Genomic DNA, 21,511 nt, shown 5'->3' on the forward strand with positions numbered 1-21,511 from the left:
ACATCTGCTTTTGCTGTATCCCATAGGTTTTGGAATACTGTGTTTTCTTTTTCTTTTGTTTTGAGACATAGTTTGATTTGCCATTTGATTTTTTTATCTGACCCCTGGCTTGTGCAGTAGTGTGTTAATATTTACATATTAAATATTTAATATTTACAGTGTGGATTTTCCAGTTTTGTTTATTGTTGATCTTTTGTATTATTGTGGCTGAAAAACGTACTTGGTAAGATTTCAGTCTTCTTAAATTTTCAGTACTTGTTATGTCTCTTTTTATGTGATTTAACAAGGGGATTCTTCTGTGTGTACTTGAAGAAAATCCGTACTCTATTTTTCTTGGATGGAATGTTTTACATATATATTTTAGAACCATGTATTCCAAAGTATGCTTCAAGTAAAAAGTATTCTTGTTGAAAAAAATAATAACTGTAATTGAGGGTACTCCTTTAAAATAAAGCTTATCAGAGGGGAGGTGGGTGGGGAGAGGAGGTGGCTGGGGAGGTGGGTGAAATAGGTGAAGGGGATTAAGAACTCACTTATCATGATGAGCACTGAGTAATGATGTATAGAATTGTTGAATCACTATATTGTATACTTGACACTAACATAACACTGTCTGTCAACCACAGTGGAATTAAAATAAAAAACTCAGTGAAAAAGCCAACGATAACCCCTGAAAGACACTGCTATGGTCTGAATGTTTTATGTTCCCCCAAAATATGCTGAAATCCTAATCCCTAATGTGATGATATTAAGAGGTGGGAGTATTTGGAAGGTTATTGGGTCAGAAAGGTGGAGGCTTCATGAATGGGATTAGAGCCTTATACATAAAAGAGATCCCAGAGAGCTAGCTCACCCCTTCTGCCATGTGAAGACACAGGGAGAATGCAATGGCTATGAACGAGGAAGTGGGCCCTCAGCAGACACCAGATTTGTGGGTTGCTTGATTTTGGACTTCCCAGTCTCCAGAACTGTGAAAAATTTCTACTGTTTAGAATCGAGAGCCCAGAAATGGACCCTCAACTCTATGGTCAACTTATCTTTGACAAAGCAGGAAAGAATGTCCAGTGGAAAAAAGACAGTCTCTTCAACAAATGGTGTTGGGAAAATTGGACAGCCACATGCAGAAGAATGAAACTGGACCATTTCCTTACACCACACACAAAAATAGACTCCAAATGGTTGAAAGACCTAAACGTGAGACAGGAGTCCATCCAAATCCTAAAGGAGAACACAGGTAGCAACCTCTTCGACCTCAGCCGCAGCAACTTCTTCCTAGAAACATCACCAAAGGCACAGGAAGCCAGGGCAAAAATGAACTATTGGGATTTCATCAAGATAAAAAGCTTTTGCACAGCAAAAGAAACAGTCCACAAAACCAAAAGACAACCGACAGAATGGGAGAAACTATTTGCAAATGACATATCAGATAAAGGCTAGTATCCAAAATCGATAAAGAACTTATCAAACTCAACACCCAAAGAACAAATAATCCAATCAAGAAATGGGCAGAAGACCTGAACAGACATTTTTCCAAAGAAGACATCCAAATGGCCAACAGGCACATGAAAAAGTGCTCAACATCGCTCGGCATCAGGGAAATCCAAATCAAAACCTCAATGAGATACCACCTCACACCCGTCAGAATAGCTAAAATTAACAAGTCAGGGAACGACAGATGTTGGCGGGGATGTGGAGAAAGGGGAACCCTCCTACACTGTTGGTGGGAATGCAAGCTGGTGCAACCCCTCTGGAAAACAGTATGGAGGTTCCTCAAACAGTTGAAATTAGAGCTACCATTCAATCCAGCAATTGCACTACTGGGTATTTACCCCAAAGATACAAATGTAGGGACCCAAAGGGGTACGTGCACCCCAATGTTTATAGCAGCAATGTCCACAATAGCCAAACTGTGGAAAGAGCCAAGATGTCCATCGACAGATGAATGGATCAAGAAGAGGTGGTATATATACACAATGGAATATTATGCAGCCATCAAAAGGAATGAGATCTTGCCATTTGCAACGACGTGGATGGAACTGGAGGGTGTTATGCTGAGTGAAATAAGTCAATCAGAGAAAGACATGTATCATATGACCTCACTGATATGAGGAATTCTTAATCTCAGGAACAAACTGAGGGTTGCTGGAGTGGTCGGGGGTGGGAGGGATGGGGTGGCTGGGTGATAGACATTGGGGAAGATATGTGCTATGGTGAGCGCTGTGAATTGTGTAAGACTGTTGAATCACAGATCTGTACTTCTGAAACAAATACCACAACATATTTTGAGAAAAAAAAAAGAAAAAGAAGAAGTTAGCAGGAGAGGAAGAATGAAGGGGAGTAAGTCAGAGGGGGAGACGAACCAGGAGAGATGATGGACTCTGAAAAACAAACTGAGGTTTCTAGAGGGGAGGAGGGTAGGGGGATGGGTTAGCCTGGTGATGGGTATTAAAGAGGGCACATTCTGCATGGAGCACTGGGTGTTATGAACAAACAATGAATCATGGAACACTACACCAAAACAAATTATGTAATATATGGTGATTAACATAACAATAAAAAATTAAAAAAAATTTCTACTGTTTATAAACCGTCTAGTCTGTGGTATTTTGTTATAGCAGCCTGAATGGACTAACACAGACCTTCAAGGAATCTCTAGGGCTTTGATGTTCGGAGAAAAATCTGTTTTATCTGCTCTTTGCTTATGATTGTCCTTAAATTTCTTTTCCCTTTACCTCAATCTGAGACCCTTGGTAATACATACGTGTGACATATAAGGAAGTAGAGATTATTAAGTAAAGTAAATCTCTCTTTTAAGGACAGAAAGCACTAGAGGACAGGAATTTGGATAGTTCAGTTTGTCCTGACACTCATCATCATGGTTTTAACTATGAAGTAAGGGAGGAGTCCCTGTTTCTCTCCTCATATCTCAGAGCTTTGGATCCTGAGAGAGCATCTACAGCAACTAGCTGGATAAGGCTGCAGAAGCTACACAGGAATGAAAAAGAGAAAGGGTGCCTATGTGGGCAGAGAACATCTGGGTGAAATTAGTTTTAAATGGGGAAATCTTCGTGAAAGTTTCCCTTGATTAGGGTAAAGCAAGACTAGGATGGGCGAGCAAGTATAGTTTAGGTGTTCGTTTTTTAAAGTTCTGATCTATAACTTCATTCCCTGATGAATCCAAAACCAAATCCTCTGGAAGCAGATAAATATCTGAACCTTGACAACGCTAAACTTGTTACCTAATGTATTCTGAGTTTTTCCAAGAGCATTACAGGTAACAATGAATCTCATTAATGCATATACATTAGCAACATATGGTCAGTTGATGTTGCTATTCCTAATGGTTACATTTTAAGCGATTTGTAAACTATACAAAAAACTTTATCTAAAGTTTGCGTTGGGCGACTGCCTTCGGCTCAGGTCATGATCCTGGATCGAGTCCCACATCGGGCTCCCTGCTCAGCGGGGAGTCTGCTTCTCCCTCTGACCCTCTTCCCACTCGTGCTATGTCTCATTCTCTCTCTCTCAAATAAATAAATAAAATCTTAAAAAAAAAAAAGAAAAGAAAAACTATTTTAAAAGTAAGTGTTAATAGCTGGGTCATAGGGTAGCTCTATATTTAATTTTTTGAGGCACCTCCACACTGTTTTCCAAAGTGGCTGTACCAACTTGCATTCCCACCAACAGTGTAGGAGGGTTCCCCTTTCTCCACAACCTCTCCAACATTTGTTGTTTCTTGCCCTGTCCATTTTTGCCATTCTAACCGGTATAAGGTGGTATCTCAGTGTGGTTTTGATTTGAGTTTCTCTGATGGCTAATGATGATGAACACTTTTTCATGTGTCTGTTAGCCATTTGTATGTCTTCTTCAGAGAAGTGGCTATTCATGTCTTCTGCCCATTTTTTGACTTATTTGTTTTTTGGCTGTTGAGTTTGAGAAGTTCTTTATAGATCTGGGATACCAGCCCTTTATCTGTAGTGTCATTTGCAAATATCTTCTCCCATTCCGTGGGTTGCCTCTTTGTTTTGCTGACTGTTTCCTTTGCTGTGCAGAAGCTTTTTATCTTGATGAAGTCCCAAGAATTCATTTTAGCTTTTGTTTCACTTGCCTTTGGAGATGTATCTTGAAAGAACTTGCTGTGGCCGATGTCAAAGAGGTTATTGCCTATGTTCTCCTCTAGGATTTTGATGGATTCCTGTCTCACATTGAGGTCTTTCATCCATTTTGAGTTTATCTTCGTGTATGGTGTTAGAGAATGGTGGAGTTTAATTCTTCTGCATGTGGCTGTCCAATTTTCCCAGCACTATTTATTGAAAAGGCTGTCTTTTTTCCATTGCATATTTTTTCCCGCTTTATCGAAGATTATTTGACCATAGAGTTGAGGGTCCATATCTGGGCTCTCTATTCTGTTCCATTGGTCTATATGTCTGTTTTTGTGCCAGTACCATGCTGTCTTGGTGATCACGGCTTTGTAATATAGCTTGAAATCGGGCAACATGATGCCCCCAACTTTGTTTTTCTTTTTCAACATTTCCTTGGCGATTTGGGGTCTTTTCTGATAGCACTCCTGTGTATTTACCCCAAAGACACATAGTGAAAAGAGGGGCCATATGCACCCCAATGTTCATAGCAGCAATGTCCACAATAGCCTAACTATGGAAAGAGCCAAGATGCCCTTCAACAGATGAATGGATAGAGAAGATGTGGTCCATATATACAATGGAATATTACTCAGCCATCAGAAAGGATGAATACCCAACTTTTACATCAACATGGATGGGGCTGGAGGGGATTATGCTAAGTGAAAAAGTCAAGCAGAGAAAGTCAATTATGATTTCACTTATTTATGGAACATAAAGGAACAGCATGAAGGACATTAGGAGAAGGAAGGGAAAAATGAAGGGGGGGACATTGGAGGGAGAGATGAACCATGAGAGACTATGGACTCTGAGAAACAAACTGAGGGTTCTAGAGGGGAGGGGGGTGGGAGGATGGGTTAGCCTGGTGATGGGTATTAAGGAGGGCACATTTGCATGGAGCACTGGGTGTTAAACGAAAACAATGAATCGTGGAACACCACATCAAAAACTAATGATGTATTGTATGGTGACTGACATAACATGATAAAATAAAGTTTTTAAAAAAAGTGTTAATATACTTTATTTAGCTGTTATAACTATAATGATGATAACAAAGATTTATTAAATGCTTAAAATATGACAAGTATAGAGCTAAGCACTTGATATGAATTCTCACTTAACTATCATAATAACCATGAAATATATCTCATTAGTCTCATTTTGTAAATGAGCTAACCTCCCCAGAAGCACACAGCTTTTAATGGTGGAAAAAAATAAGCACTGAGAATGTCTAGCCCTAGACTCCTAATCACTCTATTAGCTATCTACGACTGTATAACAGAGTACACCATGAATTTACAGGCTTACTACATACACTAGGGATTTCAGAGTTTCTGTAGGTCAGAACCGAGGCACAGCATAGCTGGCTTAGCTGCTTTGGGGTCTCACCAGGTTCCAATACAACTCTTGGTTAGGGCTACAATCTCATAAGAGGCTCAAGTGAGGAAATGGATCTGCTTTCAAATTACCCCCCCCGTTGTTGGCAGAATTCACCTCCTCATTGTTGTAGGACTGAGGTCCCTGTTCTCTTGGCAGAATTCACCTCCTCATTGTTGTAGGACTGAGGTCCCTGTTCTCTTGCTGGTTGTCAACTGGGGACAACTCTTGACTCCTAGAGGCTTACCCCACCTTTCTTTGTACCTGGTCTCCTTCATAGACTGTCTTACAACATGGTAGCTTACTTCCTTAAAGCCAACAAACAAGAGTCTTCCTAATGCAGTTGACTAAGATGGAGTCTTATATACCATAGTAGCACTGAAGTGACCTTCTACTACATTTGCCGTAGTCTATTGGTTAACAGCAAGTCACAAGTCCTGCCTGCATTCAAGGGGACGAAATTATACAAAGGTGTGTTTGAAAACCATGAGGCAGGTCTCACTGACTTTAAGGTTCTTCAATCACAACCACTAGGCAAGTAACAAAATGGAATCATGCTTGTGCCAACTTTTCAATTTTTGCCAAATGTGCATACCGTCTACAATATTTTAATTATTTAATATTTATTTATTTAATATTTACTCATTTAAAATAATTTAATTATTTTAATTTAAGGTAAAGTAAAACAAAAAAAACAAAGATTTATACTGTACTATGTATTTGCTTATAGGGTCTCACTTAATCGTCGCACAATTCATGGTAAGCAATATCATCTTCCTTATTAAAAATATGGAAACTGAGATCCAGAAATGTTTGGTAAGCCACTCAAGATGACACAGCTGGTAAGTGGTTGTAACAAGATTCAAATCCATGGCTACTGACAAAGTGCACAAGAACTACAGTCTAGACAACACCCAACTTCATTAGGAATCCCAACTTCCCTCGTTCCTTTTCCTAACTCTACCTGTCTCCTCAGCCTTTCTCCTAACCTCCTCAACTCTGAGATCCATCTTCAAATATCAGAAATCAACACAATATAAGAAAGAAGAGAAAGTACGCTCAGGTTTTGATCCTAGCTTTATCTCTTGTTGGCCTTGTCCCCTGGGGCAAATTATTGCTTTGCTTCAATTGTCTCACCTATAAAATGGGGAGGGATGATAATAGTAGGTGCTTAATAAATATGAGTTAAAATTTTAATACTATTTTTGTCATAATCTCAAAGGAAAATTTCCAAGATAACTAACCTTGAGTGTTGTGTATGTGTTTATTGCAGTTAGGTTTTCAATCCTTCTAGAAATAAGTGAAAATAGAAAAAATTTTGACAGAATGCATTATTTTTCATTTGTGTGTGTGTGTGTGTGTGTGTGTGTGTGTGTGTGTGTTTAAAGATTTTATTTATTTACTTGAGAGAGAGAATGAGAGACAGAGAGCAGGAGAGGGAAGAGGGTCAGAGGGAGAAGCAGACTCCCCGCTGAGCAGGGAGCCCGATGTGGGACTCGATCCCGGGACTCCAGGATCATGACCTGAGCCGAAGGCAGTCGCTTAACCAACTGAGCCACCCAAGTGCCCTTTGTGTGTGTTTTTAAAGCTTACTATAATTAATCACATTTAGGGGCAATGATGTTGATAAGGACTGAGCGGATGGGATCTTGAGCCCAAAGCCAAGAGTTGGCCTTAGCTAGGAGCATGGTCAGGATACCCTTAGCACGAGAGGGAAGGTTGCATTTGTGGGCACAGATGCAGGCAAGTGGGTCCCTGCAATGGGAGGAACTTGTGGTCATTCTTTTCTTCCTGCTTCAAGGACATTGCTCTGTAAATTCTTCTTTCGCTCTTCTACGACATCAATTTTGCGAAGTAAGTGATTTTTATTAACATGAAAATATGCAGTTATTTCTCCCATCTTAAATAGAAAGAACTCTTTCTTGACCCAACTTCTTACTCCAGTTATCACCCCATTTCTCTCTTTTGAAAGAGCTACTTATAACTGCCCTCTCCAAGTTTTCTCCTCCTCTTCTTTCTTGAATATACCTTGGTCATGCTTTCACTTTCACCTCCCCACAGAAACTTCCCTTGCCCAGCTCACCAAACTCACTCACATTGTTAAATTCGATAGCTAACTTGGGTCCTGATCTTACTTGCCCTCTCAGCAGCATTTGACACAACCGCTCCCTCCTGAAACACTCTCCTCCAGGCATTACACCCTCCGAGTTCCCTCTGGCTCCTTTATCCTCCAAATTCACAACACAGGTTATGTCCCACAGTTCAATACTTGGATCTCTTTTCCATTTGTAGTCATTCCACTGGTGAGCTCATCCCAGGGTCTATCTCCCCGTCAGAGCTCTCCTGTATTCCAGACTCTTCTGTCCCACTTCGCATCTCCACCACTGGGAGACACCAGGCTTAACCTGCCTACAAGAGGACCCACTCTTCTCCGCATCCCTGTCAATGGCAACTCCTTTCTTCCAACTCCTTAAATGAATAGCATGTAACAAATAAACAGCCTGTGACCCTTCTTTCTTGCATCACTCAAAGTGTCTGAAATTCCCATAAGGTCTACTTTCTACTCTTCTCAACATCTCTGCTGTGTGCTTGACCAACCCACCATCCTCTCTTTCCAGGATTCTCACAACAAATCTCCTAATGAATCTCCCTGCTTCTGTCCTTGCCATGACTCCCCTTTCCATAGCAAAATCACCAGGCAACTAGGGGCGCCTGGGTGGCTCAGTTGGTTAAGTGACTGTCTTCGGCTCAGGTCATGTTCCTGGAGTCCCGGGATCGAGTCCCACATCGGGCTCCCTGCTCAGCAGGGAGTCTGCTTCTCCCTCTGACCCTCCCCCCTCTCATGTGCTCTCTCTCTCTCTCATTCTCTCTCAAATAAATTAAAAAAAAATCTTTAAAACAAACAAACAAAATCACCAGGCAACCCAAGTGACCCTAATAAAACAGAAACCAGATCTGGTCATGCCTCTGCGCAAAACTGTCCAAGGATGTCCTTGTCACTCAGAAAAGCTAAAGTTTCCCAGTGACCACTAGGCCTGATGTCCTCTGTCTTCCATTGTCTCTCTGGAGTAATTTCTCACTATTCTCCACCTTGCTCAGTGACTACTGTCATATTGGCCTCCTTCCTGTTCCATGAACACACTAGGGAAGCTTCTGCCTCAGTGCCTTTGAACTTACTCTTCCCTTTTCATGGAAGAGAGGCCTACCCTTGTCAACTTCTACAAAATTACAAATCCCTTCCAACACTTCCTGCTTTACTTTCTTCCCCATAATGTTTATTGATATTTTATATATATTTACTTTTAATTTTGTGCTTAAGTTCCAACAGAAAAGGGCTTTCTGTCTGTTTTATTTACTGCTGAGTTCCTAGTACTTGAAGCAGTGCCTGGCATAGAGGGAGTGTGCGTGTTTGATGACTGAATTAACTATCATCAAAATGGCATGATTTATCTAATATAGTTATTTTGTAAAGACTAATGATAGAGGTTTCCCCCCCATGTTCTGTGTGGGTCTAAAGAGAAAGAGCACTTCATTAATACAACTACTACTCACACATTCCAAGCAATTCAAAAGTCATCCACAATTTGATTATTTATATAAAGGAAAAGATAAACTTCTTATTGATGATAATCATTTCAAAATAGGTACCAAAATGCCAATGATGAACATAAAATTTAAAATGAAAAAAAAATCTGAAATGGAAAATATAAGTAAATATGAGTTTACCTTTAAAAAGGGGGATTTCCTCAAATAGACACTAAGAAGCAGATCATTTGGACTTAATGATACTTCACTTGGGAATTTTGCTGTAGACTGCTTTCTCTGGGCTAATATTAAAGATGAGTTACAGAATATTAAAGACCCAGGGTACCAAAAGCAAGCACTTAGCTGCTGACTAATCAGGCAGGGGTAAAGTTTTTTTTAGGGAAGATTAAATTTGACTATGTCTTCACTTTTATCATGAATTAAAGATTCTCCTAGTTGTTTCTTGAAATTCAGTGTTAAAAGAGATAACAATTCTCTTATTGTCAAAATGTTCAACTACAGAGCCTGTCTTTACCCTTTTGAAGGCAAACCCTCTAAGTCTGTGAAACATGTTTCCCATTAATTGTTGGGCATCATGACACACAGCTAATGAAGAAAAAACACTAATCATACCATGTATTTAGTGTTAATCATCTCAGATATATATGGATTCATAGTAGCTTTCTGGGTTTTCTCTTTTGTTTTCCACCTTGAACTAAGTTCTTTGTTTTCTGTGTAAAAGAGTGAAGTAACTTCTGGAAGCTGAAATAGCTATTGATATTATGGTCTCTTGGCTGTGGCTGTTTATAAAACACTTGATTTAAATAAGAGTGCTTTTGATGGCTTCTAAATCTAATAACACAATGTAGATACAAGTTTATTGTTCAAGTAAGGGACATTCTATTTTAATTATTTGTGACAGGAAAAAATTAATTTATCTATAATTGCCTGCTACCTCTCAGGCAGAGAAGAACCTGCAAAGACTCTCCTTGCTGAGCCTGCTGTGGCCATGAAAACACAGAGCAGAGCTCAGAGGCTGAATTAGGGCCAATTACGCCGCGTATGCAAAAGACTGGAGCTGGGCAGTGGGAAGGGCTGCTGAGAACAAAGGTTCCAGAAAGAGGAAAAACTTGCTGTTGGTAGCGGATAGAGGATTGTGGGGAAAAAGGAGAAATAGGAAAGCTGCCATCCAGAGAAGTCTTGGAGGGAAAAGGAGGAAGAAATGCTTAGATAAGTTTTTTGAAGTTTTCTATATGGTGACATAACCCTTTTTCTAACTGCTATTTTTTTCTAATATACATTAAACAAATACCTAGCTATTAAAATTTCAAGAAGTCACAACCAAACAAAATTATCTTGTAAACAATCAAAATCATACAGCAATAATCTGGCACACCATGGTCAGCAAAACTGGGTAACAAAAGGCAACACAGTTCTCTGCTGCCTGCTTTAATTCCAGTAGATGAATACTGTAGCACAGACGATATTTTAAGAGACACATAGGAGATTTGCAATCTCTGTAGTATTGGGTCTTATTCAGAAAAGTATTGAACTTTTTGAGTTTTAACTAATAAGTCATAAAATGGCATTAAAATGATCTAGGCAGAAGAAACCCCAGGAATGGAGAACATAGTTACGAAGCTTAAAATAGAAATCTCTCAGTAACTGAACAAAGCTACATAGTTTTGATGGGAATTAAGACTCTGACAGAATCAGAATGGATCAGAAGAAGGACTTTCATTATTTAGGATCAGGTGGCAATTCACACTGCTTTATATAAAAATTCTGAACAAGGAATAAGAATAAAAGGTAAAGGAATGATTTTTAAGGATAAAAATATTAGGGGTGCCTGGGTGGCTCAGTCAGTTAAGCATCTGCCTTTGGCTCAGGTCATGATCCCAGGGTCCTGGGTTCAAGTCCTGCATTGGGAATCTCTGCTCAGCAGGAAGCCTGCTTCTCCCACTCCCTCTGCCTGTTGCTCTGCCTGCTTCCGCTCTCTCTCTGTCAAATAAATAAAATCTTAAAAAAAATAAAAATATTAATGCACTACCAATGTTAAGAAAAGAGTATACAGTTGTCTCAATAAACACTTAAAGAAGAAGATTTATCAAAGCTATGTTCTATGGGTAGAACAAAGATTTCCTGGAACCCCACAAAAGTGGAAACAAAGTATTTAACTCTGTGTGTTGCTCCAAGGAAACCTCCAGCTGAGACAGTCTTTGGAGAAACCCGGATTCACTTTCCTGAGAAGGAGAACCTGTTATGGCCACAATCATCTTGTCATTTTTTTTTTTTTTTTTTAGATTTATTTATTGGAGAGAGAGAGAGCAAGAGAGAAAGAGTGAGAGAGGGTGTGCTCACAGGAGGAGGGGCAGAAGAAGAGGGAGAGAAAGGGAGAGAAGCAGACTGCACCGAGCAAGGAGCCAGACGCCGGGCTCAATTTCAGGACCCTGAGATCACGACCTGAGTTGAAATCAAGAGTCAGATGCTCAACCGATGGAGCCACTCAGGCGCCCCTTGCCATTTTCCTAATTCTCTTTTTGGAGATGTTCCAGAAAAATACTGCTCTGTTTCATAAATGCTCAAGAGTTGAGGTCAGTCTAACAGATCTGGAAAAATCCTACATATCTAAAGTGTCTTAAGATCAGCATGCAATCCGTGTGTGCCATACAAAGAAGAACATGGATTTCTGATTTCAAAGATCTATCCCCTCAACCTTGAGAAGCAGAATCAGAAGCAAACATTTTTAACTGCCAATATGTTCTTCTCATTGACTATGAAAAGCTCCAGAAGCTTTGCAAAATGTTTAAGGAAAATGTAAGAAGAGTTATGTAATCTAGCTAACAGGGCCAAGTTCTATAAATGTGCATGGTATTTTGGGGTACACAATAATCTCATTGTGGGCCAGAGGTGTGGCTGGGCCTCTGGTACCTTCCTTAGTAATTTTTCTTTAAAAATCCCTATACAGAGAAAGAAGAAGGGGAGAGAACAAAAACACTGGTAAGGTAACCCTTGCGTTATGGAACCTGATAAAAAGACACCGGAATGTCTCTTAAAATGGAATCATTTTGGCCAAATCAGCCAGACAGTCTCTCCTGGTATGTGAGGATGCCCAAGCTCATTATGTTTCCTGAAATGTAAAAAGAGGCTCCAGAGTGGAATGATTGCATTTTATCCAAAGATTTCTTAAATCCATGTAATAGAACCCTCCATTCACACAGAGAAACTGTAGACCTAGGAAGTCAGATAAATCATAACACTCTGAAACAATTCATTTAACTGAAATAAGAGTATTTTGATTTTCATGGAATCTTTTGGCATTAAAATGCTCTCAAAGGCAAACTGTGCTTCGAAAAATTAAGTATTGGAACATTTCCCAAACACTGCAGATTGGCAAATTCTGACCAAATGAAATGTTCTGTTAACATAACGAACATAACATAATGGCTTATTTTTAAATTGCCTCTCAATATGAATAGATGCGTATTTGTGTTTCTTCTCAACCAAGCAAACTATTTACCTCTTTCTCCATTTGTAATCCTTCTGCTCTAATATTTCTTTCAAATACTTCTCTCTTTTCGGTCTGTGGGTTGGATTTTCTGTACACAAGAATATAGTCAATTCGACACTTTCCATCTCTGAAGTAAAGTCCATTTGATTTGTTTTTTTCTGGCACTGTCTGCACACAGAGAGAAAGAAACCAGTTTAAGACACTCATAAAAATGAGCCTGAGGTAGTATTAAAGAATTAAAAGTAAATGATTTTTTCATTGTGTTTTACCAAAATTATATTTTTATTAATGAAAAATGTAAACAGTAGGGAAGAAAAATAAAAATTGGAAAAAGAATTGAGCGAAGTGGACAAAACTTAAGACACCTAACAATAACACCAAATGTTGGCAAGGATGTGGGACAACTGAGAATGATCATATTCTAAAAGTGAGAGTGAAAACTGATATACTTACTCTGGAAAACACACTGGCAAGAAAAATCCTTATTAAAGCAACTTGGAGACATGTATATGACTATCTATAGCAGCACTGCTCATAAGAGTAGAAAATAAAAAATGTGAATCAATTCAAATGTTCACGGACAGGCAAATAGGTAAATTAATTGTGGGACAAGTCATACAGTGGAATAGCAGTAAAAATGAATGAACTACAGTTACATCTAATAGTAAGTACATATCCTAAAACAATATAGACAGAAAAAGAACAAGAGAAGACTTCATATTACATGATTTTTAATAAAGCACAAAATAAAATGTATCTAGAAAGAAGTTTTTAAGGCTATGTATGTGCATGGTAAAGCTATTTTTAGAGCGAGAGAATAAAGAAACAAAAATTCAGGAATATGGTAGAGGGATGGGATTAAAAGTAGCTTTGGTGGTTTTAGTATTATGCTAGTTCAACATTCCTCAAAAATTTTGCCCACAATAAGAAAACATTTTACTTTGTGATATCTGTGTGCATATGTAAACATACCAAGGATCTGAGACAAAAGTTTCACAAGATGATACTTATCCTTTCTACTTGCACACATGCTAATATTAATTTTCCATTTCACTAAAAATAATTGGAGTTAGTAACCCACAACTAGGTTGCCATCATAATTTGAAAAATATCATCTTAGTTCATCAGTTAGATGGTAGTTTAAGGTGTTCATTTTATTATTATGCTTCAAAACTTACATGTAAGTTATAAGTATTATTTTGTAGTGACTACATATATAAAAATTAAAGAACAAAATAGTAGGTATAATTTTCTTCCAGGCTCCATAGGCTTGTTATAATCATGCACAACACTGAAAGAGACCATCAAGTACAGGCTGGTTAGGCTAGAGCCCGGTTTCTCAGGCTGATAGACTTCAAAAACATGTCTATGAACCTAGCAAGTGGAAACGGGGGTAGGGGGGTGGTTGCCTTTTCTATAGGCCCAGTTTACATCAGTTTTCAAGTAGTGGTGTATGGGAGGCAAACACACCAGACCTCCAAGGTCATTGCTAGAATGTACATTCTTGCGTAAGTGCCATGTATGCCACCTCATCCAAAAGGGAAAATATCAGCCAGAGGGATGGAAATGTCACATCCCATGCCTTGGTGCAGACATTCGCAATAGATGATCAATCCTCACTGATTATTTTTTTGGTTTTTGCTTTAAGAGGTACTCAGAAACCTACCCAAATAAACACTTTCTTAACAATTATTTGCCAAGCAAGGGAACTACTCTGTAGATTTAGCACATCAGCATCTGTCTGCAAAAACAAGGTCTCAGCCACGGCATCATGAGGGGGGTTAGCAAAGCCTTAACCCTCCTGAGACTGTTTCCTTATCTGTAAGTTAAGGAGATAAGACTAGGTGCTCTTTGAGGTCCCTTTTGAGATAGCTCCTTTAAGTCAAATCATGGCACTCAAGGTAACTGTGTGAAGAGATGACAAAGGAATGAGGTTTAAAAAAAAAATGCTTGGACAGTAGCATATGGTGTTGGCAGAAAGAAGTCTGGGAAGTTTGGGAGAAGTAAACAATTTTTCCTGTTCACAGGTGTCATCCTGTCAATGGTTAACTGGCTCTGAAATAATAAGTACAGGAGGACTATGCAATAACAGACTCTTATTTTGTGTTCCTATTACCTACACCTACCGCATATACAAAGAAGCTATTAAACTCCACTGAGACAAACTCTAAGCAAGAGTGAATGCCCCTAACAAAAGACTTTTCTTCCAAAACGACATATGAACAGATGGATCTATTTACAATTGCAATGAGTTTCCAGATTACAGAGGGCAAACAGAAACTACTGAAAGCTGGTTCCTCTTGTGTCACTGTTGTATGCGCTGGGGGATTTATACAAGGAAGTTCACGCTTGTAAAGCTTTCTTTCTACTAGTGACACTCAGAATGCAGACTATCATAAAATGACAAGTGATTTTAAGTATCTCCCTTTATATAAATGAAATGTCTCTAGGTATAAGAAGGGAAATACATCACTTAGTGAAAGTTTGTTTTAAACATAGGTAGATTCAGGATCCCTGAAATGTGCTAGACCTATGGAGGAAATCAAAAGAATATTAAGACCTGCCCCTTGTTTTCTGGAAACCTACAGTTCAATGAGATGACGACTTTAAATAATCCCCTGGAATATGCTTCACAGGTTCCCACCTGGATGAAATATTGTACTTTTAAGAAATCATACACTTACCTCTCCTCCTGCTTCCAATCTGCTAGCATCATCTGAAGTACTGGTTAGGTTTCCGGGGTGAAGCAGAGAATCGTCATCTTTGCAAGGGCTGTTGACAGCTTCTAATTCATCAAAAAGAATATTGACATCCTTGGCCACTAAAACCAAAATAAATACATTACAAGTGGGGTTAAGAATTTGGGATCTTAAAAGCAATACCAAAATAGAAGACACCTCTCTTTGGCTTCATATTTGTTCATTGTTTCAATAACACCTTGAATGATAGGTATATTATTTCCTAAGAGAAAAAGATGTCAGATGTAAAACATGTTTGATTAAAGAGTGTCTTGATTAGGCAAGATCAAGGACAATGTGAAGCAAAGTAAAGTACCTCCATAATATAAATAAAATCTGCCTTCAATGACAAGAGGAGGTGTTATGTTTGTTTAGTTTTCTTTCACTTACTTCTTTAGCATAAAGTACTTTCACTTATTACTTCTAAGAACTCATTCTTGAGGCAGGAGCAAGATGGTGGAGGAGTAGGAGACCTGGATTTCGTCTGGTCTCAGAAATTCAAATGAATAGGGATCAAACCATTGTGAACACCTACGAACTCAACAGGAGATCAAAGAAAAGAATAGCAGCAACTCTCTGAAGAGAAAAGCGACCACTTACTGGAAGGTAGGACGTGCGGAGAAGTGAATCCAAGGCGATATTCGGGAGGATAGACGGCGGGGGGAGGGGGCCTCCATCGGCCGCTTCTGGCAAGTAATAGAGCCGCGGAGCACAAAATCGGAACTTTTGGGGGTCGGCTCCTCTGAGGGATGTCGCTCCAGTGGCTAAGCAGGAGATGGAACCCTCGCGGGACAGTGTGGTCTCAGGACCCTCAGGGTCACAGAAAGACCGGGGGTGCCTGAGTGCAGCAGAGCTCTCAGGGATCGGAGCGGGGAAGCCGGCTGCAGAGACGGAGCCGAGGAGCGGGCTCTCAGCTCGGGGTTGCCATAAAGTGTGATCTGCGGCCCAGTCGGGCCACTGCTCCTCCAGCAGGGACCCAACAAGCGGCAGATCCGGGGAGACTCCCCTTCCTCCCCCGGGAGGAGCGGCTCAGGAGCACACCGCAGGGATCTGCTGGGTTTGGAGACTCCACACGGGGTTGGGTGCCAGAGATAGAAATGCTCGGTCACAGGCTGGGAGAGCACGGAGTGCAGCCAGAGACTGGGGACACGGGAGTGACTGCTTTTCTCTGGGGGCGCACGGAGGAGCAGTGCCCCAAGTTCTTGGCTCCTCCGGGCGGAGACTGGGAGGCCACCATTTTCACTCTTGTCCTCCAAAGCTGTATCGAGAGCATGCAGGGAACAAAAGCTCCCAAGAGCAAACCCAAGCAGATTGCTTAGCCCGGACTGACAAGGGCGGGGCAATTCCCCCGCGGGCAAAGACATTTGGGAACCACAGCAACAGGCCCCTCCCCCAGAAGATCAGCGAACAGCCAGCCAAGACCAAATTTACCGATCAAGGAGAACAGGAGATCTCCAGCACTAGGGGAATACTGCACATAGAATTCATGGCTTTTTCACCATGATTCATCAGTCTTTCAAAGACAATTTTTTTAACTGTTTTTTTTTAATTTTTCTTTTTCCCTTTTTCAACTAACATCTTATCAATCCCTTTTTTAAAAAAACATTTTTATTTTTCATTTTTAGAGTCATATTCTATCCCCTCATAGTAGTTACCCTTATTTTTGGCATATATATATTTTTCTCTCTTTAAAACTTTGAGATACAGTTTCTTCTAACAGATCAAAATATACCCTAAATCATTAGTGTATGGCTTTGTTCTAGTCTCTTGCCTGATCACATTCTCTTTTTTCTTTCTTTTTTTAAATCTTCTTTCTTTTTTCAAACAACTTCTTATCTTATCAATTCCTTTTATAAAATCTTTTGTAATTTACATCTTCACAGTCATATTCCATCCCTTCATTGTATCAACCCTTATTTTGTACATATATAAGTCTTTCTTTCTTTAAAATTATAGGAGGCACTTTCTTCTAACAGACCAAAATACACCCAAATTCTAGTGTATGGCACTGATCTATACACTAGCCTGATCATATATGATCATATTCTGTTTTATTTGTTTTGTTCTGATTTTGATTGTTTTTATCTTTTTCTTTTTCTTTTTTTTTCTCTTTTTTTTTTCTTTCTTTCCCTTTCTTTTCCCCTGGTTTCAGGTCTTTTCTGATTTGTTTAGAGTATATTTTCTGGAGACGATGTTAACCTGTTAGCATTTTGTTCTCATTCATCCATTCTCCTCTGGACAAAATGACAAGAAGAAAAAAAATCATCTCAGCAAAAAGAACAAGAGGTAGTACCATCTGCCAGGGACCTACTCAGTACAGACATTAGTACGATGTTGGACCTAGAGTTCAGAATCATGATTTTAAAGATACTAGCTAGGCTTGAAAAAAGCATGGAAGTTATTAGAGACACCCTTCCTAGAGAAATAAAAGAACTAAAATCTAACCAAGTCGAAATCAAAAAGGCTATTAATGAGGTGCAATTAAAAATGGGGGCACTAACTGCTAGGATAAATGAGGCAGAAGAGAGAATTAGTGATACAGAACACCAAATGATGGAAAATAAAGAAGCTGAGAAAAAGAGAGATAAACAACTACAGGATCACGAGGGCAGAATTCGAGAGAGAAGCGATACGATAAGATGAAACAACATTAGAATAATTGGGATCCCAGAAGAAGAAGAAAGAGAGAGAGGGGCAGAAGGTATATTGGAGGAAATTATAACAGAGAACTTCCCTAATTTGGGGAAGGAAACAGGCATCAAAATCCAGCAGGCACAGAGAAGCCCTCTCAAAATCAATAAAAATAGGTCATCACCCCGACATCTAATAGTAAAACTTATGAGTCTCAGAGACAAAGAGAAAATCTTGAAAGGAGCTCGGGGGAGAAGAGATATGTAATCTATAATGGTAGAAACATTAGATTGGCAACAGACCTATCCAAGGACACCTGGCAGGCCAGAAAGGACTGGCATGATATCTTCAAAACACTAAACGAGAAAAATATGCAGCGAAGAATACTATATCCAGCTGCGCTGTCATTGAAAATAGAAGGAGAGATAAAAAGCTTCCAGGACAAACAAAAACTAAAGGAATTTGCGAACACGAAACCAGCCCTACAAGAAATATTGAAAGGGGTCCTCTAAGCAAAGAAAGAGCCTAAAAGCAGCATAGATCAGAAAGGAACACAGACAATATACAGTCACAGTCACCTTACAGGCAATACAATGGCATTAAATTCATATCTTTCAATAGTTACCCTGAATGTAAATGGGCTAAATGCCCCAATCAAAAGACACAGGCTATCAGATGGGATTAAAAACAAGACCCATCAATATGCTGTCTGCAAGAGACTCATTTTAGACCCAAAGACACCCCCACATTGAAAGTGAGGGGGTGGAAAACCATGTACCATGCTAATGGACACCAAAAGAAAGCTGGGATGGCAATCCTTATATCAGACAAATTAGATTTCACAACAAAGACAGTAATAAGAGACGAGGAAGGACAATATATCCTATTTAAAGGGTCTATCCAACAAGAAGATCTAACAATTGTAAATATCTATGCCCCTAACATGGGAGCAGCCAATTATATAAGGCAATTAATAACAAAAGTGAAGAAACAAATTGACAACAATACAATAATAGTGGGGGACTTTAACACCCCCCTGACTGAAATGGAAAGATCAGCTAAGCAAAAGATCAACAAGGAAATAAAGACTTTAAATGACACACTGGACCAAATGGACTTCACAAACATATTCAGAACATTCCATCCCAAAGCAACGGAATACACATTCTTCTCTAGTGCCCATGGAACATTCTCCAGAATAGATCACATCCTAGGTCACAAATCAGGTCTCAACCGGTACCAAAAGACTGGGAATATTCCCTGCATATTTTCAGACCACAATGCTTTGAAACTAGAACTCAATCACAAGAGGAAAGTCAGAAAGAACTCAAATACATGGAGGCTAAAGAGCATCCTACTAAAGAATGAATGGGTCAACCAGGAAATTAAAGAAGAATTTAAAAAATTCATGGACACCAATGAAAATGAAAATCTTTGGGATACAGCAAAGGCGGTCCTAAGAGGAAAGTATATAGCAATACAAGCCTTTCTCAAGAAACAAGAAAGGTCTCAAATACACAACCTAACCCTACACCTAAAGGAGCTGGAGAAAGAACAGCAAATAAAGCCTAAACCCAGAAGGAGAAGAGAAATAATAAAGATCAGAGCAGAAATCAAGGAAATAGAAACCAAAAGAACAGTAGAACAGATCAACGAAACTAGGAGCTGGTTCTTTGAAAGAATCAACAAGATTGATAAACCCCTGGCCAGACTTATCAAAAAGAAAAGAGAAAGGACCCAAATCAACAAAATCATGAATGAAAGAGGAGAGATCACAACCAACACCAAAGAAATACAAACAATTATAAGAATATATTATGAGCAACTCTATGCCAGCAAATTAGATAACCTGGAAGAAATGGATGCATTCCTGGAGATGTATCAACTACCAAAATTGAACCAGGAAGAAATAGAAAACCTGAACAGACCTATAACCACTAAGGAAATTGAAGCAGTCATCAAAAATCTCCCAACAAACAAAAGCCCAGGGCCAGATGGCTTCCCAGGGGAATCCTACCAAACATTTGAAGAAGAATTAATACCTATTCTCCTGAAACTGTTCCAAAAAATGGAAATGGAAGGAGAACTTCCAAACTCATTTTATGAGGCCAGCATTTCCTTGATCCCAAAACCAGACAAAGACCCCATCAAAAAGGAGAATTACGGACCAATATCCTTGATGAACATGGATGCAAAAATTCTCACCAAACTACTAGCCAATAGGATCCAAGAGTACTTTAAGGATTGTTCACCATGACCAAGTGGGATTTATCCCTGGGCTGCAGGGTTGGTTCAACATCCACAAATCAATCAATGTGATACAATATATTAACAAAAGAAAGAACAAGAACCATATGATCCTCTCAATAGAGGCAGAAAAAGCATTTGACAAAGTACAGCATCCTTTCTTGATCAAAACTCTTCAGAGTATAGGGATAGAGGGTACATACCTCAATATCAGAAAAACCATCTATGAAAAACCTACAGCGAATATCATTCTCAATGGAGAAAAGCTGAGAGCTTTCCCCCTAAGGTCAGGAACGTGGCAGGGATGTCCACTATCACCACTGCTATTCAACATAGTATTAGAAGTCCTAGCCACAGCAATCAGACAACAAAAAGAAATCAGAGGCATCCAAATCGGTAAAGAGGAAGTCAAACTCTCACTCTTTGTAGATGATATGATACTTTATGTGGAAAACCCAAAAGACTCCACCCCACAACTGCTAGAACTCATACAGGAATTCAGTAAAGTGGCAGGATATAAAATCGATGCACAGAAATCAGTGGCATTCCTATACACCAACAACAAGACCGAAGAGAGAGAAATTAAGGAGTCGATCCCATTTACAACTGCACCCAAAACCATAAGACACCTAGGAATAAATTTAACCAAAGAGGCAAAGGATCTGTACTCAGAAAACTATAAAATACTCATGAAAGAAACTGAGGAAGACACAAAGAAATGGAAAAACGTTCCATGTTCATGGATTGGAAGAACAAATATTGTGAAGATGTCCATGCTTCCTAGAGCAATCTACACATTCAATGCAATCCCCATCAAAATACCGACCACTTTCTTCAAAAAAATGGAACAACTAATCCTAAAATTTGTATGGAACCAGAAAAGACCCTGAATAGCCAGAGGAATGTTGAAAAAGAAAAACAAAGCTGGCGGCATCACAATTCCGGACTTCCATCTCTATTACAAAGCTGTCATCATCAAGACAGTATGGTACTGGCACAAAAACAGACACATAGATGAATGGAACAGAATCGAGAGCCCAGAAATGGACCCTCAACTCTATGGTCAACTTATCTTCAACAAAGCAGGAAAGAATGTCCAATGGAAAAAAGACAGTCTCTTCAACAAATGGTGTTGGGAAAATTGGACAGTCACATGGAGAAGAATGAAACTGGATCATTTCCTTACACCACACACAAAAATAGACTCCAAATGGTTGAAAGACCTAAATGTGAGACAGGAGTCCATCAAAATCCTATAGGAGAACACGGGCAGCAACCTCTTCGACCTCAGCTGCAGCAACTTCTTCCTAGAAACATCGCCGAAGGCAAGGGAAGCAAGGGCA

The 21,511-nt window shown here is 39.4% G+C and overlaps 1 protein-coding gene across 7 annotated transcripts in view; it reads right to left on the minus strand.

The window, feature by feature from the left end:
• ANO4 (anoctamin 4) overlaps positions 1-21,511 on the minus strand; it is a 452,569-nt gene that overhangs the window by 189,277 nt on the left and 241,781 nt on the right. For all 7 annotated transcript variants that reach the window (XM_027593730.1, XM_027593729.1, XM_027593733.1 and 4 more), the window contains 2 exons: positions 15,237-15,373; positions 12,562-12,720 (listed from right to left, as the gene is read on the minus strand). In XM_027593730.1, the coding sequence (XP_027449531.1) occupies positions 12,562-12,720; positions 15,237-15,373 (296 nt within the window). The remainder of the gene's footprint in view (positions 1-12,561; positions 12,721-15,236; positions 15,374-21,511) is intronic.

This window comes from Zalophus californianus, chromosome 9, assembly GCF_009762305.2.
Source record: "Zalophus californianus isolate mZalCal1 chromosome 9, mZalCal1.pri.v2, whole genome shotgun sequence".
NCBI lineage: Eukaryota > Metazoa > Chordata > Mammalia > Carnivora > Otariidae > Zalophus > Zalophus californianus.